This window comes from Lipotes vexillifer, unplaced genomic scaffold (assembly GCF_000442215.2).
Source record: "Lipotes vexillifer unplaced genomic scaffold, Lipotes_vexillifer_v1.1 scaffold147, whole genome shotgun sequence".
NCBI classification, from domain to species: Eukaryota; Metazoa; Chordata; class Mammalia; order Artiodactyla; family Lipotidae; genus Lipotes; species Lipotes vexillifer.
In genome coordinates, this window is record NW_006778796.1 from 2,410,724 (window position 1) to 2,423,826 (window position 13,103).

Sequence of the window (13,103 nt, forward strand, 5' to 3'; positions counted from 1 at the left end):
AAAAAAAAAAAAAAAAAAAGCAAACAGAATGACCTGGTCAGGTGAAGGAAAATAAGTTTTTTGGTCTTACAAATCTGAAGGTAAAGGATATTTTTTTTGGGGGGGGGAGGTTTGTTATTTCTCCACAAACTTATTGAAAATTATGATGTAAACATATCCCTGTGGAGTAAGGAATTATGCCTGCAGGAAGCTCTATAAAAAGAAACTTTTGCTATCTAAGGAAATGAACATGTAATTGGAACTCATTTGGTTAATACTACATTTTAGGTAAGATTTACTTAGGAAATAAAAGGAAGTGCAGTAAACGGACAGTGTGATCATCAGCTAATATCTTCCAGTGTGTCAGCAGAAACTTCAAAGAATAAGGATCACTCAGTAAGAAATTACCGGCCATGATAAGTGGTCAGGCAGGTTAGGGAGGTTGTGACCAGCAAGTAATCTGAGAACACTGGTAACCTGAAAGCAAGATGTCTAACTTCAGGGCTGCAATAAGAGAGCCAAGAAACATTTTATAGAGCAGAGAAAAATTTATACTTACATTAACATGTTATCCGAGGTGCCCATATTAGGGTGGGAACTTTAAGCTTTAGGGTGGAACCTTGAGTTTAGACTTGGACATTCTAATTTCCAATCCAAAAGATTTAATCAGTGGTCTTCTGGGTCACTCTGGGGGTGGGGGAAGGGAAATCAGATAATGTTGATTTTTCCTTTGGGATGACTGAGGAAAAAGTAATAGAAAAGTACAATATTGTTACATGCTTGATTTTAAGGACACATGGCTCCCAGATCAACAGTCAAGAGTAAGCACACTGAGATGTAAAACTTACTACAAAGTTTATCTTCACAGTTATTTGGACAGTCTCTGCATGGAGTTCCCTTATTATAAGGTACCTTCTTTTTGTCAGGATCATTGCCCCTTAAAAAGAATAAAGCAAAAAGGGCCTAATGAAATTGATGTTTGAAAAATGCATATAAAATTTTACTCACTGTTGAAAATCAATTAAAATAATTTAAAACAATGAAACAATTTTTGAAAACCACTTGTAGCCACTTGTATGTAATCTCTAAGACATGTAAGATTTCTAGCCTTAGAATGAGAATAATTTATCTTTTTGAATATACCGCAGGCAACTCTGAGGTGCTAAGAATATTCTGAGACAATTTGCATCTCTTTTGACAGTCAAGTTCTAACAAGCAGGGGGCTTTAGAAACATTTATGATAGGACTCTTATCCTTATTTATATCCATAAGGACTTGATAAACATTTATGTAAAAGAGCATGGTTCTTAATAATGTAAGAAAAGTTTTAAGTGAGTCAAATTGGAGATGTTCTAACTTCATCTTGCCCTATATCATGAGAATTTTGATACATGTCAGTGTCATTTGTAGGAACACATGCACTATTTATTATAAAAGATGAAAGTACAACAACATGGATAAAGCCAAAGTGTTGGAGTTTGGGGAGAGAGAATAAATGAGAATTTCCTGTTTTGAGCCAATTTAAAATTTCAGAGAAGACGGTCTTCCCTTAGATATCTAAGAAAACAATGGGGATTATGGCTGATTTTCACTTAAATTGTTTTTCTTTTGGAAGAGAGGAAGGTTTATTGCAGGGCCAAGCAAGGAGAACAAGTGGCTTGTGCGTTCTCAAAAAACCCCAAACTCCTGATTTTCACTTAATATTACATAAAAAATAAAGTAAATATTCTAGTTGAAACAACATTCTATCTGATCTATTTCTCCTTGGATGAATTGTTAAAATTTGAATTTATAAAAGAAACATTACTTAATTCAGCAAGGGGTTTTGTCAGACTCTTGGCCTCATCTTTGGCTGAGAAAATTCTCATAGCTCAGCCCCATGTATTCTACTTTTCTTTTCTGTGTTGTCAGAAGTTTACTGCAGACCATGAGCTCCCATAAGGATTTAGTACAATTGATGCATTGTATATGCAAGGAGACCTTACTGTCGTTAGTACTAATCACACAGATAAAATCACAACAAATATTAAGTACTGAAATCAAGACATGATAAAACCAGAAAAGAGCTCACATAGAGCTACTGTATGAACGTTACATCTATTGAGTCTACAGGGATAGTGGAGACCTCATTTACAGTGTAAATATGGTAACTTACTATGAGAGAAATCAATTTCATTGATTCATGTTGCATATCTTTTATTGTGCTACACACATGGGAACTGAGAGTTCAATAAATACCATACTTGGAGCTCATCTTATGGAGGAAAGACTTGTGTATTGAACAAGTAAGCACAGGTAGCTGAAGGAGACATTTGCAGACCAACAACTTTCCTTAGCAGAAGAACATTTAAACTGGCATTTATAGTAAACTAATGGAGGTTTATATCCAGCTCAGAACAATCCCTGCTTTCTGATAATCACCACTCAAGCCACACAAGTGAGTCCCTGTGGGTTCTTGCAATTACCTTTTCTGAAGTTGACCTTGCTTCATAACCAGAAGTGACAAGACAAAGGAGTACAGCTGTCCCTAACCAGAGCAATCAGAGGATCTCTTCTTGGAATTGTTGCTCACACCTTTGGTAACATGTAAATTTACTTTCTAAAGGAAATACATATGTCAATACTAAAATACTAAATACAAAAACACTTGGCTTTTTCATTTGTTCATTCTTGATACTCCACTGCATTTTTGCCCTTGCAGTCTAAAAATACTCTTGCATTGTTAAAAATAAATATCCTTTTTTTTTGCTTAAGATAGATGAAATTTGTTTCTCTTAACTAATAGTACTTGAAGAAGGAATAACACATAGCGAGATGACTGGTAATAGTGCCTAATTTGAAGTGCCTTATTGAGATAAGGATTTATTTAGAAAAATATAAATAAAAATATGTGTGTGGGGGTGTACTGTTTTAGGTGTTGGCTAGAAGACATTGTATCCCTAAAGTTCTTAACTGAAAAGAAATATTTATTTGAGTTTTATTTTATAATGGTTGAGAAACTAAATTAGGGAAACTAGTAAGGGAAATATATTTCTAAAAGCTATGTGAAACTAAGCTGTAAAATACATACTCGTGACAATAGTGACAGATGTAGATACTGAATTCCTTTACGACATGATGATATGCCACAGCCAATAAGGTAAGAAGTGGCCCAAACAACCTGTAAAGATAAGGTTATTTTATTAACAATTTGGTATTTTGCTAAATGATTATTCTCTGAATATTGTTATCCTTGATTGAAAATAAACACACGTGTTTTTAGGATGCTTTGAGCATGGCTTATTAGGAAGTCCTAGAAACAGGATTCCCATGTGTCTAGATAACACACATACATATGCACACTCAGTTGCCATCGCTGACCCTGACTCATTCTCTTCTTCTTATCAAATCTATATGGAATAACCTGATGAAGGCTGCTTGGTGATCATATAAAAATCAAAGCATGGAAGGGACTTTACTTAATCATCAAAAAACTGGCATGGTGGAGAGTAACGAGTTGACCTTTGAGAAAAAATTGAGTCAGGTTCAAAGTCTGTCTCTACCACTTCCTGGTGGGATGGTATTTACCAGTTTGCTTTATGTCTTGAAATTTCATTTTCCTATTCCTAAGATGGAATATAATAATATTATCTTTTACATCATAGGTATATGGTGGGGATTAAATAATAAACCTTTTAAGTGTCTGGAAGAGGAAATATTAAATTACTATTCCAAAGTAATAGAGCTCATGCTCTTTTGATGGAAATAGTGGGGCTAATCTACTTTTATCTAAAAGAAATGGAAAGTAGGAATTGACGTCACACATTTGTCATATTTTTAGCTCCCTGGGTAATTATTTTGGTTTTTATCCTCTGTCTGATAACGTAAATTATGTAAATGTCTAATGCTATAACATTCTTGGATTCCTGGCACATACTGCTTTTGTCCAAGGATATCAATCTTAAAAGAAGAATGCCATTTGCTAATCTTTTACTTAGAAATGTCTGCATTGCTATACATGAGTGATTTAAGTCTATGAGTTTTAAATGTACTATCTTTGTCAGCTTTTAACATTAATCTTAAGTAGGCTTTATTTTAAGTAATTTTATTACAGATTTTGCAGTCACATCTGAGTCTTCTGCTTTGGGGACAACAGCTGGTTTTCCATTTTTGTATTTCTTGCATGTTCAATGTTTAAATCTATCCATTCTGGATGAGTTTTGTTAATTTATTTTTTACTGGAAAATAACTCACCTGATTTAGATATTCAAAGTCATTTTTGTAGAATTAATTTATTATCTACACTGAAGCCCAATGGTATTTTAAAAACATGAATCAGGTTAAATCATTCACCTGTTTAATGAATTCTACAGCATTTAAAATACAATGTAAAATTGATGATAGCTAATAAGGCTCCAGTGACAGAGTCCCACTTCCCTTCTGTGTTCATCTCCTTCCACTCTTGCATTTATCAAGTTTCAGCCTCCTTTTCCAACCCCTTCCCTAGTTTTTTCTCTGTCCTTGCACATACCCAGATCCCAGATACTGGTTTCCAAATATTATTTCCCACTAAAAGTAAACAAAAATCTTTAAAGGGTGTAAGTTTGCAAAAAATGGATAGAATGATTTTCCATGGTTCTCATTCGCCTATTTTCCACACATGCTTATATTCACTTAACCAATGGGTATATTTGCCAGCACACAGTTTACCTGAGTGTAATGCTCAATCATCATGTCATCTGTTGAGGCCCATTCCCCATACTTGAAATATTTAGACTCACTGTACCAGATTCTGATTACGTTTGACCATGAGATAGGATAAGATGTCAGATGCATATTTTCTCCACAAAAAGTATCTGAAAGGAGGAAAAAGGGCTAGGTCATACTCTACAAAATTTGGAAATACTTTATAAGGATACTTTTCGTACTTTTATTCTACAAATGTTTCACTGGGCATCCAAGCAATGTTTGATAAGAGGAAGCAAACTCAGCATTATCTCTGCTAACACTTTTCTTTCTCACTGATGAATAAACTTGTGGTGCTCAAGTTTGCTGAGAATTTGACAGTAGGAGATGATCTGCAAGCTTGGGAATCAGATCAACCAACATTTCAGTCTCTGCCATGTCCAAGCTGATGGAGAAGGGTGAAACCAATCAGAATAACCTATGCATTGTAAACAGGCCCATGGCTTGATAGCAGCCACACAGAGGTATTCATCACGCATAGACCTTGAAATAAATATGTGCTCATTTAACCATCCATCCTCTTGTGATGTGGGCCTTGATCAAATATGATATTTGGGAGTAAACTGCCCTTCTCTGGAGCAGGGAAGACTCACATTGCTAATTCACAGCTCAACAACATTGGGTAAAGATGCCCAATAATCTGTAAATATAGCAAGGGGACTCACATTGCTAATTCACTGCTTAACAACATTGGGCAAAGATGCCCAGTGATCTGTAAATATGGAAGTTTCATTAATATTTAAAAATATTTATAATAAACAAGTGTCCTGTAAATGTTATTAATGTCTACTTGTATAGGAGGTACTGACGGCTTTTCTGGAAACCAGCAGGGGTCCACCTAATATACATGCCATGAGATGGACTCATTTTTGAGCATCTAAAATTGTTCTCATGGGCAGCTCAGTAGAGTTGGATATAACTCACTTCTCAACTGTTATCAGTGTTCCAAAGCTAAGGATAGCCCCATGGTAATATTGTGAGAAGCTGAAATAAATATATAGAGTGGAAACCTTCTAGCTATACAACTTTCCAGCTAGTCATCATCATATTACTGAATTCTTCTGTGATAGTGAGAGCTTGGATTCTTTTCTTTTGGTCATCAGAATCAGGAATTTGAAAATTTGAATTTCCAAATTCAAAAATTAATAATAATGAAACAGTGCAATGGGCCACAATTCCTGAGAACTTTTGAGCAGAAAGGTGTGTCATATGCCTACTTGTAATTCGCCTCTTAAGTGCATTGCTCTCTACCAACTCACAATCTTTTGACAACATTCTGGCATTTCTTGCAGCTTCTTCACTCCAATTCTACAGGTGAAATACAAGCAAATGTGGCCTTATTAACATTTCTTTGATAAGATTCTAGTTTATTGTTTCCAAAAATCCAAGGCTAGCAATATCCTCAATTGTATTAGCTAACAATTTAAATCACAGCACCTCTCTTAAATATTTTGGTTGGAAGAGGAAGACAAATCTTTCAATCCATTGTTTTAGCCCTTGAATTTACAAAATCAAAATTTGGCCGTAACATTCAGTTGTAGCTTCTCTTTCAGAAATATTAAAGAAATTAAGTAAATGCTTCCAGTAAAACAGACCAGGGTTAGAAATCCATCCCATCATTTATTAGTAGTTTTACCTCTGACACATTATTTAATCTCTTTGAATCTCAGTTTTCTTTTTCATCTGTAAAATGTGCCCCACAATTCATACCCAATAGCTTGTTCAAAAGCTTTAATGTGATAATTTATGCAATACAACTGTGGCATGATAAATCTTATGCTACATGCTCAATAAATAAATATTTCTGTGATTAGAAACATGTATAGTATTACACATCTCCATCTAAATTATGAATAATAATAATAGCAAATCATAGCTAATACTTCATGCCAGGACCTCTTACCAATTCTATATGTATATTCTCTCATCTTTACTCAAAGCAGTTCTACAAGGGATGCACTGTTGTTATCCCCATCTGCAAATCAGGAAACTGAGGTGCGGAGATGTTGCATAAGTTTTCAGGATAATACAACCAATAATGGCAAAAAGAGAACTGGAATCCAGGTTCTTCTGGCTCTGGCCTGTGTGCTCCTAACTCGTGACGTGTGTCAGTTGTGCTAAGCTGAAGCATTTTGTTGGGTTTTTCTCCAAAGTAGATGAAAGGCAGAAAATCTACTAAAAAGAGACAAAGTTTGTATCTACAAATATGAGGTCTTTTGTGTAGAAAAGGATAACACATTTTTGTAGTTTGAATGAGTCACACACAAATCAAAGGACACGGGACTGTGTCCACACTAGTTATGGGACTATGTGACGGATGTCCTCCCAGGCATTCTTTCATTCTCACATTATGCACATCCCCTTAAAAGACTGTCCCAATACCTGCCTGCAACACATTATTACCAACAAAAGTTGTGGCCTGTCTTATTTACTACAGGCTTTCACATAAATCATTCAGCTACGCTTGAGAATAATTTTTGAATGATGCCCTAACTTAGGTTTCCAATATTTTTCCTGACATCAAAGAAGTTTCTCTCTTATATGCATAGGCTGCCATCTGTGTGAGTTTTACAGAATTACCCCTCAGGTTGATGAATTGGTTAAACTGTGAGGTTAATTAAGTAACTCATTAGCCTAGGGTCAAAGTAAAAATGAGTTTTTTTAGGGTTTGACTGTTTCATGCAAGAAAAGATGTATTTCAGTGATGGATACATCTAATTGAAAAAGTAGAGATGACATAACACATCCCATTAGGGCATAGCATCTCCTGGCAGTGGGGATACCATCATTGGACTCACAAGCATAAAATCTTGCCTATTATGACCAGGTTACCAAATAAGTAGGACTGGAACTTATCTGGTTAATTTACTGCTGATTGCTAGTTGTGCATGCATGATGCACTACCCATACCCAGATCACTTTCTGAACTGAAGCACTTATTTCCTCTTAAGCTGAGAGTCCTGCCCTACTGTCTTCTCTAAAAATTATCCTCATTGGCAAGAATACTCACTTCCCTGTGGCAGCCTACATCTAACAGCAAGTAGCTGTAGTAACTATAAGTGCCATGTAACCTCCCTCCAACTCAGGACAAGGTTGTACTGAGTTGTCCTAGTTGTACAGCCTCCCGTAGGATTACCTGAGGCCCCTGTTATGCCTACATCACAACCAAACTTCTTTGTATGCTCTATGTTGCTTCTCTATCTATATCCATGGTCGGTGTAAATCTGGAGATTATTCCCCAATAAGCATCATGCATGCTAATCTCCATCTCAGAGTCTGTTATCTTATTGTGTAAACTACCTGCAACATTAATTACAAACAGTCTGTAGTTCAGACCTCTTTGAGGAAGCTCTTTAGAATATTTCCTCTGATTAATGTTGCTAAGGTACTAATTTTTTTTGTGATACATCCATGATTAAAATCAAAAGTATTCATGGTTATTGCAGCAAAGTTATGAATTCTGGCTTTAATAAATGGTTCTATTCAAATAAAATTCTAATCCCATGTGCAGAAACTTTTTTCATTTTTGGAAAATCTCTGCCTGGCAGTTGTGATTGGCTCTTCAGCCCTACTGTAATTCTATCAGTTCATTTCTGTCTGTGCCCTATGCATTATTTATGGAAAAACTCAACTCCCATATTCCCTTTAAAATGTTACTCAGTTTTACTGGTGCGCTTACTTTATCATCTTGTTGATCTCTCATACCTTTGCACCTTAGCACTTGAATATATTCATTCTCTGTATTCAAACAATATGTTCTAATGTTTCCTCTGTATTCACCTTGAATCCACAATAATAAAGTCTCTGAAATCAGAGACTATATTTTCTGTTCACTCCATAACTTCTTTACTACATCCCAGCTACACTTATTTGCTCATCTGGAAACCAAGGATTTTGAACCCTGTTTGTCCTAAGGAAGGTAAAGAGTTAAGAGCAGGTGCCTGGAGCTGGCCATTTGTATTTGAATCTGTACTGATCCAGTACTTAGGACTTTGGATGAGCTACCGAATTTCTCTGAGGTTCAGATTCACTGTCTGTGAAATAGAGATGATAGTATCATCTATATCACAAGATGGCTGAGAGAATTAAATGAAATAATGCAATACGCTTCTAGAAGACTGCCTGCCAATCAATAGTAAGCACAATATGCATGTTAGCTACAGCACTCACAATGCAAGAATGCCTATGCTACTATTGGCTTTTATTGTTTTGGATTCTAAGATGACCAAGAGATAAATTTCAAAATCATTTTTTCTTATCCCTAGCTTCCTCCCTCTTTGTCATTTGCATGAGGAAGCTGTCTCTTAGAATCACTTCCCATAGCCTGCATTATTTCTGACCCTTGTTACTCTAAGCCAGTCCAGGGCTAAAGAGCCAGGCTTAAGATACCAAAAACCTGAGTGATACTTTCGGGATACAATATAGGTGAGGCTAATCACCTAATACACCCGAGTAGTCCCTAAATCTGTTTGTTTGACAGCACCTAGTCTGCTCATGCAGCAGGTTTATAGTGGAAAAACAATTTCTCTTTTCTCTTATGGGATGCCAGGAAACTGGGAAATAGATTTGCCAATATTTGTTCATCTGGCTGCACCACGTGGCTTAGAACCTGGACATCTTGATTCTCAGAGAGTGTCTTAGCCTCTGGGCTGCTGCTCAGTGAAGACAGCTGTGAAATGCCTCTGTAATTTATTAAACAAAGTCTGCTACACGGACGATACTGACCGGCAGCATCAGCATCATCTATGAGCTTGGAGTGGTCCCCACCCCAGACCTCCTTAATCAGACCTCAGAGAGTGGGGCCCAGGGACCTGTGCCTTACCAAGTTTTTCAGCTGATTCTTAAGCACGCTTAAGTTTGACAAGCACTGTCTTAGGGTCCATTAAGAGTGAAATTAGACTTTCTGCATTGGAATTGTGGCTCTGTCATTTACTAACTCGATGAGTTTGGGAAAACTACTTACCTTCTCTATGCCTCTCTTTCTTCTGCTGCTGCATGATAGGTTTGTTTGTGAAGACCAAACTTTTAGTATATGGAAAGCAAAGAGAACTTAATAAAATCTCAGTAAACACCGTTACTATTATTGGCATTGCTGTGGTTGCTGTTTAATTAATCTTACCATTTTTAGCATGTTGCCGGCTGGTGGAAATACTCCTCTCCTGAGGGTGTTATGTACAGTCACTATTTCTTCTTGGACAGTTGCCGGTTCCGTAAGGAGTGTATCATATGGAACTTTAGGTGGTTTTGCCTGTTCCCAGAAAATTTTAATTAGTCTTACTTCTTGTCAGTGGAATTTGCAATGCATAGTATATTACTTGTAGACTTTGTGACATGAATTTATAATTGAATGAATAGTAATCTACAGCAGTTTTTAATCTACATCTCAGTATATTAGTCTCCATTTCTCCAGTGCTGGTTTTGAGGACTTCTAAACGTCAGCCTGACATTATACAAGTCTATATAGAACAGTGACTAGAACAGTTGTGACTGGTTTTCTTCAGATTTATGATTGGTATTTTGGACCATGTTGAAGCATTTTATTGGGCAAGGTGCACCACAGTGGAAGATGTTTTGATAATATTACACCTTTTACTGACCGACTTCCCTTCCTTAGCTCATTCTTCACCCCACCTCCTACACGCCTTCTCTCTGCTTCCCAAATAAGCACTTGCACTTGAATATTAGTTAAAGGTATGTGTCTGGGAGAATCTAAAAGATTCATTATTGAGTACAAAACCTCTAATATCTTCAACCCAGGTTCTGCATCTCTGTCTTATTCATATGAGAAAACATTGGTATTTGTATCAGTATGTATACATACAAAATAGAATTCAAAAAAAATCTGTAATATGGAATTGACAATGAAAGTTTTATTTTATTATTTGTTAAAAAATACAATTCAAATCAACTACAGTCTAGAATTTGTGACCGTTCTTTTCATTTGTTTACCTTTTATCCTGTAACTCACTAAGAACAATGCATGGCCTTAATATTTTAGGTTAGCATTAATTTTTATAAAGAACAACTTCTTTTGTGTGTGTGTGTGTGATATATCACATGCGTTTCATACTATTTTTTTAAAGTGACAAAGCTTACGTAGTATAATTTGAGTGGTATCTATCTATTCCTCAACTACCACAAGACTATCAATACAGTTTCTGAATAGATGGGATTCAGCCATACCTTGCTCAAATATAGAGGTAGTTATTGTCATTTATTTTATATCAACAGTTTAAGGATATCGGGGGAAAACTATAAAATCAGTAGACTCCTCTAGAGACTGTCCCCTGTGGACAGGATTTCCTCAAAAGCACACTCACGAGGTGTTATTTTCCTGTCATACTGCAGGTAGCCTGGGCTAGATTTGAGGGAAGGTTGGGAACCCATGAGAATCCCCTTACAAGTTTCAGATTATAATTCTCCTTCCTCCTCTAAAAAAACCCTGCTCCGGGCTGTGCTCCGCAACAGGAGAGGCCACAACAGTGAGAGGCCCGCATACCGCAACAAAACAAAACAAAACAAAACAACCCTGCTCCAGTGAAACTCATGGCAATTAGCTCTACCTACCTACATCATTCCTGAACATTTACTCTCCTACAGTGGTTTTCCTGTCAGTTTCTCTCATTTATAGAAACTGGGTCTCCTAAAACAATTCATCTTGTCCATCCCAAATTCTGCAGGCATATGGAGGGACTTCAGCATCCACATGGATGACTCAACCATCTGATATCTCAGAACTTGAACTCTTCCTCTCTTAAACCTCTCCTCCAAGGCTTTTAGTTCCCCACCGTGATGGTCACAGCCTATACCTGATGATGACTCCAAAATGCCACACCTCCAGCTTACTGGAGGATTGTTGTATGTCGGGCAAGAGCTCCACCTGGTTTCTCTTTGGGAAAAAAGTGTGAGTGAAAAGATCCAAAACAGCACCCCAGTAATCTAATACATATGGATTTTCTTTCATTGATTGAATTAAGCGCCTTGGACTTCTGACTTCTCCTATTTAGCATATGAAAATAAAAAAGTCACTCATGTTCTTTACCAAAACTATTAACTTCAGCTCATCATAAAAATATTTTGGGTACATTAAAAAGTGTAATATTTTCTTTATATCATTGAGGTTATTTAGAGGTACATGTTAGTTGATGATCATAAAATATTAGGAATTTATATCTTATTAGATACCACTGAATGTTTGGTTTCTGCTGTGTGAATGTTGAAACTCTTGTTTTTAATAAGCAGTGAGTTTCAGGCCTCATATATTAACCCCATTGCTAACAGTTCCTTACACTTCTCTCCTTGCTGCTGCACCTTTCATTTTATATTTGATTTGGATGTGTTATAGTCATAAGTCAGAGAGCTCAATTGGGATATTGATGAAATACCTTTTCTGGGTAAAACCTAAAATATAATACCTTTTTCCCATTTTGTCTTGGAAAATGCATGGATCGGTTGTAAAGAAAGTAATTCCCGCCCTACATTTTTAGCTTTTTTGAATTATCCAGAGAGGTTTTATGACATAGGCACAGGCCCATGGAGCCGAACTGCCTGAATTTACCTTCAGGCTCTGTCACTTCCCTCCCAGTTATCTGACCTTGAACATATGACTTAACCTCCTTATGTTTTGGTTTCTTTCTCTGTAATCTGGGATTATGAATAGTACTTGCCTAATAGGGCTATGGTGAGAACTAGATGAGTAATGGGCATAGCGTCCTCACAACAGTGCCTGTAACAAACTGAGTTCCAGCAGAGGGGTAGCTCTTATCCTCTTCTCAAAAGGAATCATAAAACATACAGTCCTCACATACTCTTGTAATCAAAACGTGCAGGAAGACGGCAGCAGCAGCCAATAATAAGAAGTGTTTCATTGCTATCCCTGGAAAGAAAAGTAACATAAATTTAGACTATTGCAAACTTGTGGGATAATGTTTTGTAATAGAGCCTTTTTTGGAAACACTTTTACATATACCTGCAGTTTCTACAAAAAGAGACCTGCAGGATCAGAACAAGGTTGAATATGTTAGTCATTAGGACCAAGAGAAGAAGAGAGAACTGTGATTGGAAGAATAATAGACTTAATGTCTTAATCCCTGTAACCTTTGAATGTGTTACATTGTGTGACAAAAGAGAATTAAGGTAGCAGGTAAAATTCAAATTGCTAGCCAGCTGAATTTAAAGTAGGGATATTGTCCTGGATTATACACGTGAACTCAATGTCATCACAAGGGTACTTAGATGTGGAAGAGAGGGCCAGTGTCAATGATGGATTATGAGGAAGACTCAACTAGCCACGACTAACTCTGGAGATAGAGGAAGGGACCATGAGCTACAGAATATGGGCAACCTCTGGAAGTAGGCAAAGGCAAGGAAAAGGATTGTCCCCTGGGGTCTTCCTGCTG

General features: G+C 36.6%; 1 protein-coding gene across 1 annotated transcript in view; it reads right to left on the reverse strand.

The window, feature by feature from the left end:
* The window catches only part of CRISP1 (cysteine rich secretory protein 1), a 13,408-nt gene extending 700 nt beyond the window's left edge, over positions 1-12,708 (reverse strand). Inside the window, 7 exon segments of the mRNA XM_007451917.1 lie at positions 828-916; positions 3,050-3,073; positions 3,075-3,139; positions 4,669-4,814; positions 5,922-6,012; positions 9,824-9,952; positions 12,513-12,708. Coding sequence (XP_007451979.1) covers positions 828-916; positions 3,050-3,073; positions 3,075-3,139; positions 4,669-4,814; positions 5,922-6,012; positions 9,824-9,952; positions 12,513-12,599 — 631 coding nt within the window. The 5' untranslated portion in view covers positions 12,600-12,708.
* Positions 12,709-13,103: the final 395 nt, after the last annotated feature.